General features: G+C 40.7%; 1 protein-coding gene across 3 annotated transcripts in view; it reads left to right on the top strand.

Annotated features, from left to right (window-relative positions):
• pcsk6 (proprotein convertase subtilisin/kexin type 6) overlaps window positions 1-10,938 on the top strand; it is a 49,269-nt gene extending 38,331 nt beyond the window's left edge. The window contains exons 17-21 of one of the 3 annotated variants that reach the window (XM_035953558.2): window positions 2,002-2,089; window positions 2,173-2,276; window positions 7,218-7,347; window positions 7,645-7,757; window positions 10,524-10,938. In XM_035953558.2, the coding sequence (XP_035809451.1) occupies window positions 2,002-2,089; window positions 2,173-2,276; window positions 7,218-7,347; window positions 7,645-7,757; window positions 10,524-10,621 (533 nt within the window). In that variant the 3' untranslated portion in view covers window positions 10,622-10,938. Of the gene's footprint in view, window positions 1-2,001; window positions 2,090-2,172; window positions 2,277-7,217; window positions 7,348-7,644; window positions 7,758-8,003; window positions 10,440-10,523 lie in introns of those variants that run through there. The other 2 variants (XM_035953559.2, XM_035953557.2) reach the window with 2 other exon arrangements.
• Window positions 10,939-21,611: the final 10,673 nt, after the last annotated feature.

Below are 21,611 nucleotides of genomic sequence, written 5' to 3'. Positions count from 1 at the left end.
GAAAGAGGGAGAGGGCACTATCTCGGCCTGGCAGCAGCCAGCCTGACACAGAGGTAGTTTAAAAAATAAACTCATGAAACAGGCCTGGACAAAAAAGATGGTACCCTTAACTTAATATTTTGTTGCACAACCTTTTGAGGCAATCACTGCAATCAAACCATTTCTGTAACTGTCAGTGAGACTTCTGCACCTCTCAGCAGGTATTTTGGCCCACTCCTCATGAGCAGACTGCTCCAGTTGTCTCAGGTTTGAAGGTTCCTTCTCCAGACGGCATGTTTCAGCTCCTTCCATAGATGTTCAATAGGATTTAGATCAGGGCTCATAGAAGGCCACTTCAGAATAGTCCAATGTTTTCCTCTTAGTCATTCTTGGGTGTTTTTAGCTGTGTGTTTTGGGTCATTATCCTGTTGCAAGACCCATGACCTGCGACTGAGACCAAGCTTTCTGACACTGGGCAGCACATTTCTCTCTCGAAATATCCTGATAGTCATGAGATTTCATTGTTTCCTGCACAGATTCAAGACACCCTGTGCCAGATGCAGCAAAGCAGCCCCAGAACATAACAGATCCTCCTCCATGTTTCACAGTAGGGACACTGTTCTTTTCTTGATATGCTTCATTTTTGCATCTGTGAACATAGAGCTGATGTGCCTTGCCAAAAAGTTCCAGTTTTGTCTCATCTGTCCATGGAACATTCTCCCAGAAGCTTTGTGACTTATCAACATGCAGTTTGGCAAATTCCAGTCTGGCTTTTTTAGCATTTGTTTTCAACAATGGTGTCCTCCTTGGTCGTCTCCCATGAAGTCCACTTTGGCTCAAACAACGGTGGATGGTGCGATCTGACACTGATGTACCTTGACCTTGGAGTTCACCTTTGATGTCTTTAGAGGTTGTTCTGGGCTCTTTTGTTACCATTCATATTATCCGTCTCTTCGATTTGTCATCAATTTTCCTCCTGCGGCCACGTCCAGGGAGGTTGGCTACAGTCCCATGGATCTTAAATTTCTGAGTAATATGTGCAACTGTAGTCACAGGAACATCAAGCTGCTTGGAGATGGTCTTATAGCCTTTACCTTTAACATGCTTGTCTAGAATTTTCTTTTTAATCTCCTGAGACAACTCTCTCCTTCGCTTCCTCTGGTCCATGTTTAGTGTGGTACACACCATGTCACCAAACAGCACAGTAACTACTTGTAACCCTATAAATAGGCCGACTGACTGATTACAAGTTTGTTAGACACCTGTGATGCTAATTAGAGGACCTTGATTGAATGGTCACATTAGTTTCAGTCTTTTCTAGGGGTACCATCATTTTTGTCCAGGCCTGTTTCATGAGTTTATTTTTTAAAATAATTCTGTTGAACCACGGTTCAAAAGCAATGTCTGATTTTAATTTGTTAATTTTCATAGAATTTTTATTTGTTATTACTTTTGTCAGATTCAAATTATTTCTGTGACCATTGTGGGTTTTTCTTTCATTAACCGAGGGGTACCAACAATTTTGTCCACGTGTGTAGTTATTGGATGTGTTCATACTACAAAAATATGATCCTTATTTGCAACAGTAATAGTAATAAAGCAGTGATGTTCCAAATTTTTATGCCACAAAGTCCCTGGTTTGTCTACTCGATGCTGTTCTCTGCCAGATGCTTGTAATTTGCTGGCAAAAGACAGGGAGGAAGGCAAGTGCTCAGCTTCCAAACATGAGTGTAAACAATGGAGGTCTTAAAATATTAAAAACCAAGACTTTGCAATTGTTTGAGTGAACAAATGCATTCAACATGTTTGTTAGACATCAAGCAAATACACAATGTTTTTGTTGTGAGAAATGCTTTAATTATACCTTCTCAAAGTATAATTACTGGTTTCCCATTGAATCCTTATTTCAACCTGAAGACTTTGTAACTCAAGAGATTTTTCATTGAAATAAGTACATGTAAAATAACTTAATGTTGTTATTTCCACCTTCATATTGATGCCTGTGCATGCTGTCTATGCCAGATCAGAAACAGTGTGTAAAGTGTCATGACACCTGTATGACATGTCTGAGGTTTGCAGACAGATGCACTGCTTGCAGAGAAGGCTACAGGTATGTAAAGGCAGTCAGGCTACCATTTATATTTGAACTTTTGATTTAAAACCGGGTATTATAATGTGGTTTGGTTTTTTCAGTCTGACAGGAATGACTTGTGTTCCTGACTGCACCAATGGAACTTTTTTCCATCTGGAGGAGATGACATGCAGCCCGTGCCATTCCTCTTGTTGGACTTGTACAGGTCAGTGTGTTTGTCAGGTATGCACAGTGTCTACAGTGCCTTCACAGAAGCAGCAGCATACAAACATTCCAGTTGATGAGATTCCAGATATTAGAATATTTCATCACTTACTCCCAAAAGGCATTATGCTCCTGAAAGTTTCCTTTTGGTTGGTTCACGGTACTACACATATATAGTATGGGATATGCTATATCTGGAAATTGTCCATACCAAGAGAGTGTTGACATAGCCCGAGGCGTGTGAGTACTGTCTCCAGCTTTGATGTTCAGATGGGTCCTGTTTCTAGAAAAAGTCCTGGGAAAGACAACGGCAGCATGACCCTCTCCTCTCCGAGTTTGCACCATGTTCCAAAAGTTTGTTTGCCCCAGAAAAACAAAGCTCAAAGACTGAATATGCAATGTAATCAATTTATTCAAGAACCAGTATTTTCCCCCTTCACTTTGAACACGCTGTTCAGTCTTTCAGGCATGGAATGTACGAGGTTCTTGAGTGTGGATGGTTCTATCTTCCCCCACTCCCGCACAGCCCTGGAGTTGAGCAGTTTCATGGTAGTCGGTGGTGGACTGGTAAAGATACAACTGTTCAGACTTTTCCCAACAGTTCTCAATTGGGTTGAGATCAGAGGAGTTTGGTGGCCATTCCTCCTTACATAGAAAGCCAGGTAGCTCAGAACACTATTGCTGAGTCATCCGGGCAGTGTGAACAGGGTCACCATCTTGAATAAATACCAGTCCCGAATGTCTGGTAAACATTATCTGCTCAGTCTAGAATAGAATTTAAAATCCTTCTCCTGACATACAAGGCTCTTAACGACCAATCTCCATCATATCTTAAAGAACTTATAGTACCATAATATCCTACCAGAACTCTCCACTCTCAGACTGCAGGCTTACTTGTGGTTCGCAGAGTTTCCAGAAGTAGAATAGGAGGCAGAGCCTTCAGTTATCAGGTGCCTCTTCTGTGGAACCAGCTCCCAGTTTGGGTTCAGGAGGCGGACACCCTCTCACTTTTAAGATCAGGCTTAAAACCTTCCTTTTTCACGAAGTTTATAGTTAGGGCTGACTTGGGTGACCCTGAGGGGGTTAGTTGGAGTCTGCATGTATGGGGCATAACTGACTTCTTCTTCGAAATTCCTTAGTTATGCCCCTAGTTATGCTGCTATAGGCCTAGGCTGCGGGGGGTACCTCTCTCGATGCATTGCGCCCTTCCCTCCTTACCTATGTATTTACTATATATATATATATATATATATATATATATATATATATATATATATATATATATATATATATATATATATATATATATATATATATATGTATATATATATATAGTATATATATATATATATATATATACTATTATTTCATTTCATTCACTTTCTGTCCCCCTGTGTCCTTTCTCTGAGTGTCCCTGGTCCCAAAGTTGGATGCTTCTGATCTGTGGTTACTGTGGCTTAGTCTCCATTATGTCCACTGTGGGATGCTGCTGCTGTCTTTCCTCCAGCCCACTACTTCCAGCTGCCCATTTCCACCAATCTACTCTGCATCATCCTTACTATACTTGATGTGCTCATCTACACACTGTTTGCATCTTACTACCAGCTATATATGCAGTATATTTAATGGCAGAGCCTTACACCATAACAGTAAACTTAGGAATCAGTTTCATTGTTGGCTTGTACTTTGTATGTATCATCTATGTTATTCTTATCATGCATGTATCCCAATGTGTGTTATACCTTTCCTCGTGCCCCACCCCCCTCTTGTCCCATCCCTCTCCATCCCCCTCTACCTCTTCGGTCCCTCTCAACTGCTCAAGGTTTCTTCCCGTTAGAAGGGAGTTTTTTCTTGCCACTGTCACCTTAGGGCTTGCTCTGGGGGTTCAGACATATGGGTTCTGTGAAGCATCTTGAGGCAATCTGAATTGTAATTGGCACTATAAAAATAAGATTGTAATTGAAATTGAAATTATGTGCTTTTTTGTGACGCAGCTACTGCTACTTTTGGTTTTCTTACCTCTGCAGTATTTTTTGCTAGGGTCTAAAATGTCAGCATGCTCTGATCAGAACAGACAATTCAGCTGTGTTTTTCACAGGCATATGATTTCTGTACAGCACCTTGAAACAATCTGTATTGTAATTGGTGCTATAAACAGAATATTGAATTTAATTGTATTGTTTTTGGTTTTTTTTTAAACAAGCAGGGATGAACCATTCACTTGCCCTGTTAAAATGGTGTCACTCTGTTCTAGTGGTGCAGTATTCATTTCTTGTCTATCAGAGTCACCCATGTATCTGGTCACCTAAATCAGGGTGCAGACCTTCTCTCTAGAATCCCCTGGTGAGAGAACAGAGATTGCACCCACTGGTGGTATCTCACATATAGAAATGGTTCAACAGCGCAGAAGTGGATCTCTTTGGCCCCAGGGTAAACATTCACTGCCCTCTGCTCATTTCCATAACAGACCAGAACTCGCCACTTTGCATGAATGTGTTTACCTTTCTGTGGCGAGTAGTAGTAGCAGCTAGGAGGGCTGCAGAATATGGGGAGAGCTTAGAGCCAGGGCCAGGGTCAAATTGCCCAGTAGCTCTTAAGCTGAGCTCGACAACACCGCCTTGGGGGAAAGCCCCCCAAGGAAAGTCTGCCTCTTAGTAGTTGTCTGAGGCACACAGGTTCGTATATCACGAAGCAGGAGACATGTTGTTCCCATACAATTAATCAAATTTTATTTAACAATCAATTTAAAACCAATTAAAACGACGAGATAAAAACAAGGAGAGGGAAAGTGCAAAGGGTTAGAGGCAGGCTTACCATGTGGCGGTGTGTCAATGGAGGGGAGGAACAGGGTCCAGGGAGAGGTCACCAGGTGAATAAAGAAAAATCACACACACACGTGAAGAACTAAACAAAAATACCCATGGGAGGAAGCGGACCGAGCAGATGAGACAGAGAGGAAGCGCAGACCAGCCGCGGTTAGCCGTAGAGCAGAGCTTGTCACAGATACAGGGCCCAGCCTTGTTGCAGGAATAACATTGGTGTCAACAGGAGCCAGATGAAGGCTGCAGTGATTTTGGAGACACTACAGAGTATAACAGTGCAGTTATTGAATATTTGTGTCTCTCTTCGCTGTTGTAGCGGTTTTGCAATTGCAGACCGTACCTGTTCACAGCCGGCTGCACATAGACATCAATGTTATTTCCTCAGCTTGAAAGACAGCTACTGTTGATTAAACTGGACATGTAGCACATTGTCTGCCTTACAACGATGGGAAAGAGGCATCGTTTATGTTTTGACAACCTATATCTAAAGAGTTATTGATGCCAGAAGTCTGAATCTGTGAATATCTTTCCAACTTTACTGAACTTGGGGCCACTACCACCCAAGGAGTGATATATTTAATTTTGAAAAAAGCATTTAGCCATACTTAAAGCTTTAAGTGCTTTATTAACACGGAACTAAGAATTTTGTATTGTTTTATGATCACAGGTTCTGTCTGAAAAGAAGTGGCCTCATTTTAAACAGTGAAACCAAACTAATAAAATGTAATGACCAACCAGTGTGCAATACTGGATTCTGCAAAAACATAAACAACTGAATGCAGAATACTGGACAAAGAAATTCTCTACATACATTTTTTCCCATCTAAATCTTATCTTAACACAATTAGTGTATTGACTTATTTATATGTGTATGCATGTATTTATTGATTTAGTTGTTTAGTCCTGTTAACATATCAGAGTTCTGAGTTTTTCTTTAGATAGGCAAAGGTCATTTATTGATTACATATAGGCTATTAAATAAATGTTTATTAAAAACTAAAAACCATAAAAAAAAATAAACAACTTAGGCATTTATTGAGTCACTAAAAGGCTGTAGAGTCTATGACCACATCATCATGACTATAAGCATCCTCTGGTAAATTAGCAACCAGATACTGCAGGAAATCTAGCTGATCACATCATGATGTCCCTTACACTATGGACTTCAGGAGACGATTAGATGATAAACTGTGACCTGCTGGTTGGGTTCTCTCTGTTCTCATGTTTCTTACATGTTGGTCCCCTGATGCTGCCTTACTTCAGCCAGTCCATGAGCAACAGAAAACACAGTTTGCCTTTTACCCACTGCCAGGGGTTCCAGTCTTCCCACTCACGTCTGTAGTTTTGTAAACATTTTTGCTTGGTGGAGTTTCGCTTGTAGACTTTTTTTTAAACGCGCGGTACAGAAGCGTCTGTAACCAGGCAACCAGAGACAGGACCGGGCAGGACCAGACACACAGAGAAGTCTGAGGTCTATCCGCTGGACCTCACATCGGGTCCTCGCTACATAGGTCCTACAAAGATGAAATTAGCTGCCCTTAATATTTCCTGTGTTTTATTTTGTTCATTATACAGTTTTGATGACTGTGTGACAGACGTGTATGGGGCATTTATGAAAATACGGAACAATTTATTGTCAAATAAAGGACGATTCCATATTTTAAGGGACGGGTGGCAACCCTAACTGTGGGTATGACAGCTCATTCTGTCATTTCTGCTGGGTCCACCATGCACTAGTGTGCTGCAGATTAGACATCCTTTGGTGGTTGCTCTGCTGGGCGTGTATACTTGTATCATAATATATGTGTAAACCGAGTGAATCTACTGAAAGGGGAGGAAAATGTATTTCTATAACTTCCGTGTTCCCTGAAGGAGAGGAATGAGGTACAACTGGTTGTCCTGCTGAGAGGTGACTGTGATGACAAGTGCTTTTATATGCAGGCAGGACCTCACACGTCATCACAGATCATCTGCTTCAAAGGCATGACTACAGGTGTCTTCAGTCAGGCCACATGAGGGCATGATATCTCATAATATATGTATTGTCCCTCATTTGTCTTCTTCAGAGAACAGAAGTTATAGATATAATATTTTGTTTTGATCTTGTCTGTGTTTCCCAGGGCCAGGTAAGGAGGAGTGCATCCAGTGTGCTGGGGGTTACCTGCAGCAGGAGTGGAGGTGTGTGCAGGACTGCACTCCTGGATATTTCTCTGGAGAGGCAGCAGGGCTTCCTCATAAGATGTGCCACAGGTTGCTAATTTCTTTTAAAATGCTTTAATTTGCTTAACTTCTACTGTCAAATATGCATCTTGGATGCCCTGTCTTAGTTACATTAAATATGCAAAACAGACATTTTCTGATGTCTGATGCAAAGTTAGATCAATACAACAGCTTCACTTCAAATTTTATTTGAAGTAAAATTAATGATAATTTAGTTGCTTGAGCAAAGTTTTTTCCTCTTTGTATAAGAAAAATAAATATGTGTTTGCTAAGAATTTGATAATTTCAGCTCAGGTCTGCAGGTTTCCTGTAACTCTGTGTCTTCAGGTGTGAAGAAAACTGTCTGAGTTGCAGTGGTCCCGGAACAACATGCACCAAATGCAAAGCAGGGTACAGTCTCATCAGCAGGACTTGTATAGCGAATGCATCCTGTAATAATGGTAAGTTTCAAGTTAGAAATTGCATCAGCTTCATTCACAAATGTTCTTGTTTGATATAGTGAGCTTCTTCTACAGCCACTGTAGGATTTCAGGTCTTAGAAAAGAGCGGCTGTGAATGACCTCCATTAGGCTTGTATCTTCTCCATAACCAAGTGCAAAGAATTTATTTCTCTGTATTTTGACTGGAAACACCACAGTTCTCACATACTCCTTTCAGACATGCACTCTGTTCTGTTAATCTGACAGGAACTGAATGGTTTGGCTGCACCATGGCCACTCATCTGGTCAGACCTAGTAAGATTTCTGACACTTTCGACATGGCTCAAGTCAAATCTTACCATCATAATAACAGATAGGTATGCACAAGCAGAGCTCTTTTGAGTTGTGTAAAGTAATTTAAGAAAGAATTTTTTTCACATTTTAGCAGCAATATGTATCCAAAACATAACAGAAACATTATAGTTTGCCAAAATCACAACATACTTTTTTCACACACTTTGTTCTACAGAAGGAGCTTCAATGACCTATGTCTGAAAGGGTTTACAATAATATGTCTGACCTATTTTATGTTAACTAATTAAAGCCTATTTCAGGCAGTGTTCAGCAGTTTATCAGCAGTTTAAAAGTTTTACAGAAAAAGTTGTTCTGGTGATGTGTGTGTGAATTATCTTGTATCTCCTGCCTGAAGGGAGGAGTTTGAATATGTGGTGAGCAGGGTGTGATGTGTTATGGATGACGTGGGAAGCCCAGTTTTTAAATCAGGCCTGGTAAATGTCCTCAACAGTTGGCAATTGAGTTCCAATGATGTTTTGGGCCCTCTTGATGACCCTCTGCAGCGCTTTCTGCTCACTCCTGGTACAACTGGCATATCATGCTGTTATGCAGTATGTTAGTACACTTTCCACTGTGCATCAGTAGAAGTTCAAGAGGATGTTCTGGGGCAGCCTGGCTTGCTTGAGCTTCCTCGGGAAAACAGATGTTGTTGTCCATTACCGATGACAGTGGATGTGTGTGTTGACCAGGAGAGGTCTGCTGAAATGCAGGTCCCCAGGAACTTGAAACTGGAGACTCTTTCCACGACCTCACCATCGATGTAGACTGGACCAGGATCAGTTCTTCAGCAGTGTCTGAAGTCCACCAGTATCTATTTTTCCTCTTGATTGTTGGTGGAGCACCAGTCTGTCAGGTTTTTCACCTCCTCTCTGTATGGTTTCTCTGTATGTGAACTTCATGTTAACAATAATAAAACAAACAAAAACTAAGGACGTTTCAGGGAGCCCGCCTTTCCCCCCTCCCTGACTAAGTTGTGACTTCAGGCCTTAGTGGGCTTTTGTTAGTATTTTTGAGTTTTTGTGAATAAAACCCCTGTGTCTTCCAGTCTGCCTTGTGACTGAAACTATGAGGCAATAGTGACAAACAGCTGGAAGAAACGAACTTCAGCTCCCCTTAACATCTTGTGTGGAAAAACACTCATTCCATTCGTGAATGGTGAGTGTTGGTAATCTTTAAGCTGTTTTTGTCTGTTTAATTACAGTAAGCTTTTATTATTATGGACATTACATTTAGTTGCCTAATATATTTGAAATTGTAGAGCAAAGTTCTTGAAAAAGATATTTTCTGATTTTTTCATAGCGACTGTATCAAATGTCTCTGTGATGTATTCAGACAAACATTGGTGCTGAAATGTGTAAAAATCCTTCAAACCACTTCACACAAATCAAAATACCAATCCTTGTGTGTGTCTATCCATTAATGTGATGGCTCAGTTCAGCTTGTGTTGTGTTGAAAGTGATACAGAAATGTTACTAGGTCTAATGGTTCGTGTCCACAGGATCCGTCATTTGAACACTTTCCATTGATTGTCTATGTGAAATGCCCTGCACTGCATTTGGTAGCATCACCTGCTAGCTGTCTGCAGCTCATTTGCATAAAGTAGCCTAGACCTCAACTTTTTGCAAATGAGCAGGTCGAGCAGAAGTCTGACGCCTCACAAAACTTTTGTAAAACCTCTCAACTAGCCATTGTTGAATCAAAATAAGGACTGATTCAGCAACTGCACAGCTTATTTCTCGCCCCAGATTTTTCCAGAAATACTTTTCGCTGAACTGTTTTCGTAATGCAAGAGAAAGTTTACCACCGAGGCACTATGTTGGTTTGATGCATCTCCAGAAGTGAACATTACAGTTAGTAAAGGGTTTAACAGATGGAAACAGCTTTAAGTGGTGTACACTATAAGCTCTTGGCTCAACTGGTTTACCTTTGTGCAGACAACGGCTGTTGTGTGACCACCTAGTGGCCTGCTAGTGACATGCCTATCAAGCGTGCGATATTGGGAAACATGACAGGCACTTTACCTTCAACAGAAACCAGTCCTGTATAGGCACTGGACCAACATGGTGGCTTGTTGTTTTTTTGTTTTTTTTTTAACTGCCTTTACCTATTCTGCTCCTCATAGGTTAAATAGGCTTCAAGACTTTCTTTGGGTAGACACATTTTTAGCCTTAAAGCAGTTAAAGCTTCTTTTGAATGATGTTGTGTCTGCTCTGTCCTTGTGTAATCTACATAGTGAATGTTGACTATACATTTTTTGTACTTGTGTACTTTTCATCACTAGGTGCTCACAGGACAGCATTATAAATAAGAATGTTGTTCTCAGTTGTGTTTCTGTGGTTAAATAAAGGATATCATTCAGTCAATCAAGCAGACTGGAACCTAAAGTCTGTATATTGTTAAGCTGATTGTCTCCTGCTCTGTTCTGTCTGTCAGCTGATGAGGTGTTCTGTGAGATGGTGAAGTCCAACCGTCTTTGTGAGAGGAAGTTTTATCGCCAGTTCTGCTGTCATACCTGTCTGATGAATGGATGAGATGCCACCTGCCTATATCTCCATCTGTCTTATTCTCAATCAGTTGAGATGAAGATACCTGCAAAAGTGTTATAGTTAAGCCACACTTAATTAATTACTGTTTTTCATCATAACAAGACGTTCAACATTTTACAAAATGTGATTCTAATTGGAGTGAAACTCTCCAACTGTTTTGCTGTAAGTTGCTGATAGCAAATGTGATGTCCGTAGATCATTTTTGTAAACTGTAGTATGTAGAGTGTTCAAGTATTTCCCAAAGTGGAATATTTGGTGCTGAACATGTTTTAAAATAAAGTTGTTTTTAAAAAAAAACAAACAAACAAAAAAAAACATTACTGTTGTTTCCATGAGTGCTGTCACAGGAGGTTTTCTACATTAACATTTGCTGTTGCAGATGCTACGATGCAAATATAATCTTTGACCGTGGCAAACGGATTTGTGCTGTAACTTGACATATATATTATACAGCATAAAGCAAATTTGAGTATACCTCTGCAATATCACCTGAGAGTCAGATGATTTAAAAAAATATTGCCTCTCAATACCTGCAATATTTCTAAGCTAAACAGTAAAGTATTTGCTCTTATGAATAATCAAAAACAAGTACTTGGCACAAGAGGAATATTCCAGTTCAATAATTATTGAACGCACACTGCTAAAACCACGTTTCTAAAGAAGATCTATGATCTAGCTGAATACATCACCAACTTGATTTCAGTAGAGCACATTTGTGGTACACTATATTGCCAAAAGTATTCGCTCACCTGCCTTGACTCGCATATGAACATAAGTGACAACCCATTCCTAATCCATAGGGTTCAATATGACGTCGGTCCACCCTTTGCAGCTATAACAGCTTCAACTCTTCTGGGAAGGCTGTCCACAAGGTTTAGGAGAGTGTTTATGGGAATTTTTGATCATTCTTCTAGAAGCGCATTTGTGAGGTCACACACTGATGTTGGACGAGAAGGCCTGGCTCTCAGTCTCCGCTCTAATTCATCCCAAAAGTGTTCTATCGAGTTGAGGTCAGGACTCTGTGCAGGCCAGTCAAGTTCATCCACACTAGACTCTGTCATCCATGTCTTTATGGACCTTGCTTTGTGCACTGGTGCACAGTCATGTTGGAAGAGGAAGGGGCCAGCTGCAAACTGTTCCCACAAAGTTGGGAGCATGGAATTGTCCAAAATGTCTTGGTATGCTGAAGCATTCAGAGTTCCTTTCACTGGAACTAAGGGGCCAAGCCCAGAAAAACAACCCCACACCACCAAACTTTACACTTGGCACAATGCAGTCCAACAAGTATGGTTCTCCTGGCAACCACCAAACCCAGACTCGTCCATCAGATTGCCAGATGGAGAAGCGCGATTCGTCACTCCAGAGAAGGTGTCTCCAGTGCTCTAGAGTCCAGTGGCAGCGTGCTTTACACCACTGCATCCAACGCTTTGCATTGCACTTGGTGATGTATGGCTTGGATGCAGCTGCTTGGCCATGGAAACACATTCCATGAAGCTCTCTGCTGAAGCACTGTTCTTGAGCTAATCTGAAGGCCACATGAAGTTTGAAGGTCTGTAACGATTGACTCTGCAGAAAGTTGGCGACCTCTTCGCACTATGCGCCTCAGCATCCGCTGACCCCGCTCCATCAGTTTACGTGGACTACCACTTCGTGGCTGAGTTGCTGTCATTCCCACACACTTCCACTTTCTTATAATACGGCTGATTCTGCGAAGAAAGCTGGCTCGAGTGGTACCTCCAAAGCAAACAAAGCTACACGTGCTAACGAGGGCGACGCCATTACCGATTCCCTAATGGAGAAACAACGTGAATTTTTTGAACCTCGGTTTGCTCAGCTGCACGAGATGGGCAAAAGCACTGACAGCAAGCTGGACGCAATCCAGGCAGAGCGAGTGTCACTTTCGGATGGTATGGCTTTGCTTAAGGCTGACTTTTCAACACTTCAGGGCAGTGTGGACGACAACTCAAAGGCTGTTGCTGAGCATGACGTGGCTATAAAGGCTCTTGAACTTAAGCTGGCGGACATGGAGGACAGGACCAGGCGGTGCAATATTCACGTTATCGGACTAAAAGAGGGAGCTGAGGGCCCAAACGCTGTGCAGTATTTGACATGATCGCTTCCTAAATGGTTTCCATCCCTATGGTCCGAGCCGGTTGAGATAATGCGGGCTCACCGCATCTACATGGGATGTGCTGCCAGAGACAGACCCCGTACCCTTATTTTGAACACTCTTCGTTACACGACCCGCCAGGCTATTCTCCGAGCCGCGAAGAAGGATCTGGTTACCGTGGACGGCAAGACGGTGAGATTTGCGGCGGACTACAGCAACGACACAGTCAAGCGTCGTCAAAGTTTTGCCCAGGCAATAGACACGGCGCGGAACAGGGAAATTGAGTTTTTTCTGCTGTATCCAGCCACTTTAAAAATCAAGACCGGGACTGACTACCAGACTTTCAACCACCCCACAGATGCAGAGGACTTTCTCCGCTCCCTGCCAACATCGAAGGGGGGAACTCCCCGGTCCCTGACTGGCGGCGCGACTCGGAACGCCACAACGGATTAATCTGGCTTTTATTTCGGATTGAACCCATTAGAGTTTGATTCAAGCGAGTGATCCCATATTGAAGTCACGGTTAGAAGGGGCGTTTATTATATCTGACTTTCTTTTGCATCGGACATTTAGCTTTTCAATGAGGTATTGATCGGGAAGTTACTCTGAACAAGGTAAAGCACACTTCATTGTTTTTCACTCTGGTTATTGGTGGACTAACAACTTATATTTGCAATATGGCAGTTTGTTTCCGATGTTATCTGACATTGTGCCGGTACTATTTCAAGCACTGCCGTTGGTTCTTTTCTCTTTTATTTTTTCTATTCAAGAGCACATAAGTTGGCTGGTAATTGTTTTACTTCCCAGAATATGTCGGGTCACATAGTATTAAAAAGTAGTGGGAGAGAGGAATAATTCCATCTCTTATTTACAACAATGGGAGTGGGGTGGGTTAGTGTTTGACCTACTGCTGCCCTTTTTCCATTTTTAGGTCACGGAATCAAGTATAAGGTCATTGATTTTTTTTTAGAGCGCGTTCGGGCTCTTTAGGGGTTATAGCGGTTGGGGGGTGGGGGGTGGCCGGGGTTATTACTTTTTTGTTTTTTTGCTATCGCTGCTTCCAGTGGGATTGCGGCTCCTGTTTATGAAGGGATTTTCATTTTGGTTGGGGAGGGAAGGACCTGAGTGGGCTGAGACAATTAATTGTATGTGGTTTACGTGTCTGATTGTTGCGGGTACTGTAGTTATATGTTACACAATGCTTCTGAGTGAAACGAATGCCTCACAATTATGTCAGCACGTAATATTTTGAGTTGGAACACGGGTGGCTTGAACACCCCTCATAAGAGAATCAGCACGTTAAGATTACTGAACAGTAAGAAAATTGACATTGCCCTGCTACAGGAGACACATCTTTTGAGCCAAGATAATGGCCGCTTAGCGGACAGGCTATATCATGTAATAGCTTTTTCTTCTTTTTCTACAAGGACCAGGGGTGTAGCGGTGGTTGCCAGACGCAAACTTAATATCAAAATCCATGACACATGGTCAGATAAAGAGGGAAGGCTGGCCATAGCTAAGGTTGAAATTAGAGGTAAAAAAAATCGCCTTCTTGTCTGCATATGCACCAAATTGTTTTGACAAGAATTTTTTCAGTTACCTAACAAATATTATGCTGGATCTATCTAGTTATGTATTTATAGTGGGAGGAGACTTTAATGCTGTTTGGGATTCATTAGAGGATAGAACGAGTAAATCCGAAACAAGGGAACAAAGACTGGCGTCCTCGGCCCTACGGGCCTGGGCTAATAGTATGGGACTCAGAGATTTGTGGCGGTTAACTAACCCCTTTGTGAAGGATTACTCCTTTTTCTCTGGGCGACATAAATCGCTCTCTAGAATTGATTACATATTCGCATCCCCCCAAATTTTTCAAAAAATATACAACGTTTCCTTACTTCCTATAGCCCTCTCGGATCATAAAGGGGTTCTATCCACTGTGGTACTGAGTAATCTCTTTTCGGAAGCTCTAAGGTGGCGCTTTAATGTTTCACTACTGAAACAGGAGGAATTCAAAACACAGTTCATTGAAAAGCTCAAAGAATTTTGGGATTTTAATGTCGGGTCTGTCGATGATCCTAGAATATTATGGGATTCAATCAAGGGATTCATTAGGAGCAACACCACATTATTTGCATCTAACCAATGTAAAACGCAGCTTTCTAAACTGAGAGAACTGGAGAATACTTTCTCCATTTTAGATTCCTCCCTGTCAGTCAATTATTCAGAAGATATAGCTGCAAAACGTGAAGTTGTCAAAAAAGAAATGAATGTAATTCTCAGACGGCAATCAGAGTTTTTGATACATAGGAGCAGACAAAGATATTATTTCCATGGCTCAAGACCCAGCCATCTATTAGCCATGAAAATTAGATTGTGTGAGCAATTTTCAGATATTCCCTCAATTAAATTACCAACCAGAGCTACTACTACTGACCCAGCGAAGATTAATGATACTTTTAAGAACTTTTACTCGGACCTTTACAAATCTGATGGAAATTTTGATAAGGCTCAATGTGACGCCCTCTTTTCTAAACTGAAAATGCCATGTCTATCTGTGGATGATGCAAAAGACCTAGCCAGACCAGTCACACTAGAAGAGCTCAAGGCAGCTGTTGTTAGTATGCAAAAAGGTAAATCACCTGGGCTAGATAGTATACCTCCAGAATTATATCTGACCTTCTGGGACCTACTTGGCCCTTTACTCCTCAGCATGATCCATTTCTCCTTAGAGAAGGGTTCTTTTTCGAGGGATGTAAACATCGCAGTAATCTCCTTACTCCTGAAGAAGGATAAAGACCCAACAGAATGTGATAGCTATAGGCCCCTCAGTTTGCTAAATGCAGACATCAAGATATATGCCAAATTGCTTGCTAGTCGCCTTCAACCCCATATCACGTCATTGGTGCACTCCGATCAGACCGGTTTCATTAAGTCACGGCTTGCCTCAGATAATGTCAGGAGACTACTGCATGTAATCAATGCTGCTACAGATATTAAAGTTCCAGCGGTCGTGTCACTGGATGCTATGAAAGTGTTCGACCGCCTCGAGTGGTCATTCTTATGGTCAGCCTTAGAGGTAATGGGATTTGGGCAAGGTTTTATAAAGTCAGTAAAGGTACTGTATTCAAACCCCTCAGCAATGGTGCTCACAGGTAATTTTTGTTCTTCATTATTTCCAGTGTGTAGATCTTCTCGACAAGGCTGTCCTCTGAGTCCAAGTCTTTTTGCACTTTCACTTGAAATGTCATCAAGCCCATCATGGTTAACGAAACTCAACATCATCTGGCATTATATGCAGATGATGTATTGGTCTTTCTTGAAGACCCAATACAGTCTGCTCCCCCACTACTGTTACTACTAGATGAGTTTGGTGCATTGTCGGGATTCAAGATAAGATAAGATAAGATAAGATAAAGTTCTTTATTTCTCCCCACTCCAGGGGAAATTTACATTGTTACAGCAGCTTTATTTACAATATATACAAGGGTGAAAAAAATTTTTAACAGAAAAAAATAAAAATAAAAATAAAGTTTAAAAGTGCAGAGATGTGCAGTGCAAGAATGTCAGTGCAAATTTTATGGTTTGGGGTGGTAATGATATAGTCCAGTTTATGTTAACATCAGCCAGTGATGCTGATGTTGTAAAGTCTTATAGCAGATGGGATGAAGGACCTGCGATAGCGCTCTTTCTTGCAGGGTGGATGTCTCAGTCTGCTGCTGAAGGAGCTGCTTAAAGATCAACTGGTCAAAATCAGTCCTTTTACCACTTAATGCAGCAGCTAGGTCAGCTGTTTTACCGGCCAATATCCCTGTCGTTGAGCATTTTAGGTACTTAGTTATCGAAATATTCCCCTCTTTGAACCACATTGTGAGATACAATTACACTGAGATGCTGAATAACGTGGTGAGTGACTTGGAGAGGTGGGCAAGTCTGCTCAACTCTCTGCAGACAAGGGTCTCACTTATAAAAATGAATGTATTACCCAGGATAAACTTTGTCAGTTCCATGATTCCTCTCAGCACGCCTCCTGGTTATTGGAACAAACTTCAGACAGCAGTTTCCAAATTTATTTGGAAAGGAAAGTGCCCTCGTCTCAAGGCCTCAACTTCTCAGCGTGGCAGGTTATATGGAGGCTTAGCCATACCCAACTTTAAACTGTATTATTTGTCCTTCACTCTTAGGCCACTAATCACATGGTTTGATTCGCGAGCGTCAGTGTCGTGGCGTGCCATGGAGGAGCGGATGGTGCACCCCTGGTCCTTGTCAGATGTATTATTCGCAAATTTATCTCTGAAGCAATGTCAACTTCGATTTGGTCCGATCATAACAGAGCTGTTCAGAGTTTGGCGTGTTGTTGAAAAACTCAGTGACAGTGCTTGTAGGTGGCATCTCCAGTCCCCACTTTTTAATAACAAGGACTTATTGATCGGTGGTAGACCAATAACTTTTCCGCAGTGGAAAAAGAAAGGTATCCATTTTTTGGGCGAGATTTTCGACCTACATGGTTTATGTTCTTTTCAAGACCTAAAAGATTATTTTGATTTACCAGGTACATCCTTCTTCTTTTACCTTCAACTTAGAGCTGCACTGAAAGCACATGGAGTTCCATGGCAGCATCCATTGCCCACACACCCAATTCATGAGCTGTTCATCACTAGAAGGGGCTCTCGAGGCATGGTCTCCTCCATATATCAATATATTATGGTGAATTCTTACAAAGACCTACTGCTAGATAAGGTATGGAGAAATGACTTCCCTGAACTGGTGCAGGATTTTGATTGGAGCAAAGTGTGGGTCAATATCAAACTGGCTTCGAGAAATCCTGACCATCAACAAATTCATTTTGATTTTGTTCACAGGACCTATATGACACCTCGTAAATTACATGCCATGAAAGTTATTTCTGACCCCACATGCAGTCTTTGTACAATGAAGGCGCCGGGTACTTTTTTACACATATTTTGGGAGTGCCCCCCTTGTTGCATGTTTTTGGAAGAAGGTTTCCTTGGAACTACTGAAAAAAATTTGGAGTGACGTTTACTCAAAAAAAGTTAGGACACTTTTTCCACACAGAAAATGCTTGTAATCTTTACTTGGGCTATTTCTAAGTAATATTTACTTAGTACAACCAATTATCTTTAATGAAAAATAGGCAAGTAAATTATACGGGCAATACTCACGTTTACATTGTAACTTTCACTCAGATTACCATTGCATGTACGTACTAAACTTAAGTAAATTTTGCTGCTGTTTCTTTGTGTCTTGTATTCATTTTTTCTTTGTTATAATCTATATATTATTAATATTTATTATGAATGCATTACTGAATATTAATCATAATATTGAATAAATTAAATATTTTTACTATTGTATTAAATAATTCAATATTTCCACCCCCAAAAAAATTGCAGCTTAAGGGATTCTTGAAAGACACTTTTATTTCACATCTTAAACAGTAGATATATTTAGAATATATATATATATATATATATATATATATATATATATATATATATATATATATATATATATATATATATAACATTATAACCACAAACACATGGCCATACACAGGGATGAGAATGACAAATGGAAAAAAACTTTGAAAATGTCTGCCGAAGGCAGGGAAAATTTTTGTAAAATTCACTTAGAAATGGCATTCTCTGGTGACTTTTAACAGTGAATATATAAGGCAATCAACACCCAAAATCCATTAATTTCTTCAATGAATTTAAAAAAAAAAAAAAAAAAAACAATATCCCAATTTGGTGGGCTACCAAGGGGATACTTGATCATTATCATTTATGGTACATTCAATTTTTGAGTTTCATGCCTTTCAAGCAATCTGTTCATTTAAATGCAACATATTTATACCCTGTTCATTTTAATTCTAATACAACATATTAATGCCCCAATATTTTGTTGTTCAAAGGAATGGCAGAGTTTATATATGAATTAAAAGAACTGAAATATACACAAAGAATCAAGTACCTTACCACAAATATGTTGTGAGCTGCTTTATCCACAGTGGTCAAAAATGTAATAAAATAAAAGTCCATCTGTGTTTCATTGAAAAGTTTATATACAAATATTTACATTAATATGTACATGCTGCTGCGCAAATTGTTTAATTATTTTTCTTCCTTTTCTTGACTAACATTTCCAGCACATTCAGTTTAGCTCTTCGTTTACGTTGTGAAAAGGGAATGTTGATGTCTTCTTCTGGAGTCGAAGCATTCCCTTTACCTGATGTGCTGGGTTGTGGTAGTCCAGTTGAAGTATTCCCTGATGTGCTGGGTTGTGGTGGTACAGTAGATGGACTGGAGACTGATGCTGGTGGTAACTGTCCTGAACCTGAGACATTTGCTGTATGAGTTGTAGCTGTTGAGGTGTGCACTGCTGTAGGAGGTACATGTAACAATGTGTGTCCTTTGGTTGATTGGTCCTGGGCAGTGATACTGTGTTTGCTCATTGATGTGACTTTCTTAACTGAGGTAGATTTAGATGCAAGTTTTGAATGGTGCTTTTTGAGGGCTCTCCTTTCTGATCTAGCAACAAAACGCTTTGCCTCTTCTTTGCTCTGTAGTTGACTCTTGAGCTGTAGTCTTTTCATCTTATCTTTTTTTGCTTCTCTTTTCCTTTCCAGGTCTTTCTTGTACTCACTGGTACATTATCGCAAATTTACACACAGCTTCTTGTCAACAGCATCATCCTGTCTCTTGAAAAACCCAACAGCAGATGAACCCCTGGTTTTCAAATGGTACTTCACTGTCTGAATGGCACTGTATGTTTCCACATTCATACGACAGGACCTAATGGCAATGATGTCACCCATCGTATTGAACGATGATTCGACCTGGGGTCCATGGAAAATGCTCAACACCGAGAAAACTAACTTACAGACATCTGCATACTTACATCTCTACTATGCTTCTGAATGATATCTCATCACTCCAGATTTCCAAATATCAGAAACAAATAGTTTTTGCGGGTTTGACAGCAGCTAAGAAAATGGTTGCAGTGCGCTGGAAACCTCCACACACTTTGTCAGTCACACAGTGGCTCCTGACATTTCTTGACATTGTTTACATGGAACTGTCCACTGCCCGCATAAATGGGGCAAGGGAGGTGAATGTGAATATGTGGCTCTCAGCAGCGGCAGCGCTAAAGGGTCGGCTGTGATCTGACCAATTCCACAGGGTTTATTTTTATTTTACTTTTATTATTTGAAAAAAAAATATTTTTTTATTTTTGTTGTTTTTATTTTTATATATATATATATATATATATATATATATATATATATATATATATATATATATATATATATATATATATATATATATATAAAAATAAAATAATTTTTTTTTGGGTGGGAGGGTGGGGGTGCATTTGATGTTTGTTGCTTGTTGTATTTTTTGTTATATTGTTTTTGTTTATCTGTTCTTATGCTCATATAATGCTCACTGTGCAATTTGTCATGTTGTCCTGTTTATGCCTTGTTGAGCAATAAAAAAAGTTGATCACAAAAAAAAATAAAAGTGAATGTATGAAATATTGAAAAGTACCGGTAAAAGATTTGTATCTCAGTAGTGAAAAAAAATCCTGACTTTAGCTGAATTGAATTTATACAATTGGGGCTGTATAGTAAATCTAAACTGTTAGTTTTTAATTTTACATGGAAGTGAAATCTCTAGTGTTTAATTTAAATTTAATAAATCAGAGGTGACACAATCTTGAAATACTTCCCTTTAAGTGATATTGTACAGGAGTGCACTAACTTGTATACTCTTAATTAACCAACTACAGAGGTGAGAGAAACAGCTTCAAGTGGTGTACACTATAAACTCTGGTTTGGCTCATTTGGTTTTGTTACGGCGAGGGGGTGAACCCAAGCAGAGAGCACACAGACACGAGTGGTTGGAATCAACGAAAAGAGCAGATTTATTTAACTAAACTACTACAAGAACTAAAGGAGGAAGGCCGGTAACTAACAACGCTAACTAAAGCAATAACAGATGGGGAATTAACTAAACTAAAACTCACTAACGGGGTGGGCAGGGGAGGTGTCTGGCAGGGAATCCAGAGGTTGGACCGAGTTGGCAGGGAGTCAGAACCGGGCAGCAGGGCCAGCGGAACTGCGAACAAGAAAACAAGAATAGCAAGGTCATTTGTAACGCACAGCAGAAATGTGCAAAACGAGCCTGACAACTGACTGTAATAGCAGAAGTTACTATCTGGCAGGGTGTGGAGTAGAGGTGGGTAGATACCAGCGTTGGTATTGATATTGAATGACACCAGTACAACGATATCAATACTTTAGTTTCAGTTTCTGTCCTGTATGTCTGAACTGATGCGGCTTTAACAAACAGGCAACCTGGCTGTCAGAGGTCCTCCATCTGAGGAGCAGCAGCTAATCCTCCTCTTGTGATTGGATGTTGTACCGTCACGTGACTCAGCGGCACCAGACAAACATGCAAACAGGCTCAGCTACATCATAAATCATAGTGGTGGAAAGTATAACTTTAATTTCTTCTGTGGCTCTGTCAGTCTGTTCCTGTCTGATGTGTAAAATGAGCTGTTTAGATGTTGTACGTTCCTCAACCAACACTGCGGAAAGAGGAGGCAGAGAAGGAGTCTGACTGAGACACAGCTGATGATCATGTTATGGTACGGGGGGGGGGGCGGATTGAACCCAAAGTGAGAGCTACACAGAGCAGGCGGCAGGCAGGTCGAAATTAAACAGGTTTTATTCACAGAATGAATACCAAGTAACTGTAACTGGAGGTCCACGTCCTGCAGCTCATCTCATTCATGCAGATCACCTGCAGCGGCCGTGACAGATCATTCATCGCAATCATG

Source organism: Amphiprion ocellaris, chromosome 1 (genome assembly GCF_022539595.1).
Source record: "Amphiprion ocellaris isolate individual 3 ecotype Okinawa chromosome 1, ASM2253959v1, whole genome shotgun sequence".
NCBI lineage: Eukaryota > Metazoa > Chordata > Actinopteri > Pomacentridae > Amphiprion > Amphiprion ocellaris.
This window is presented reverse-complemented; position numbering and strand designations above follow the sequence as displayed.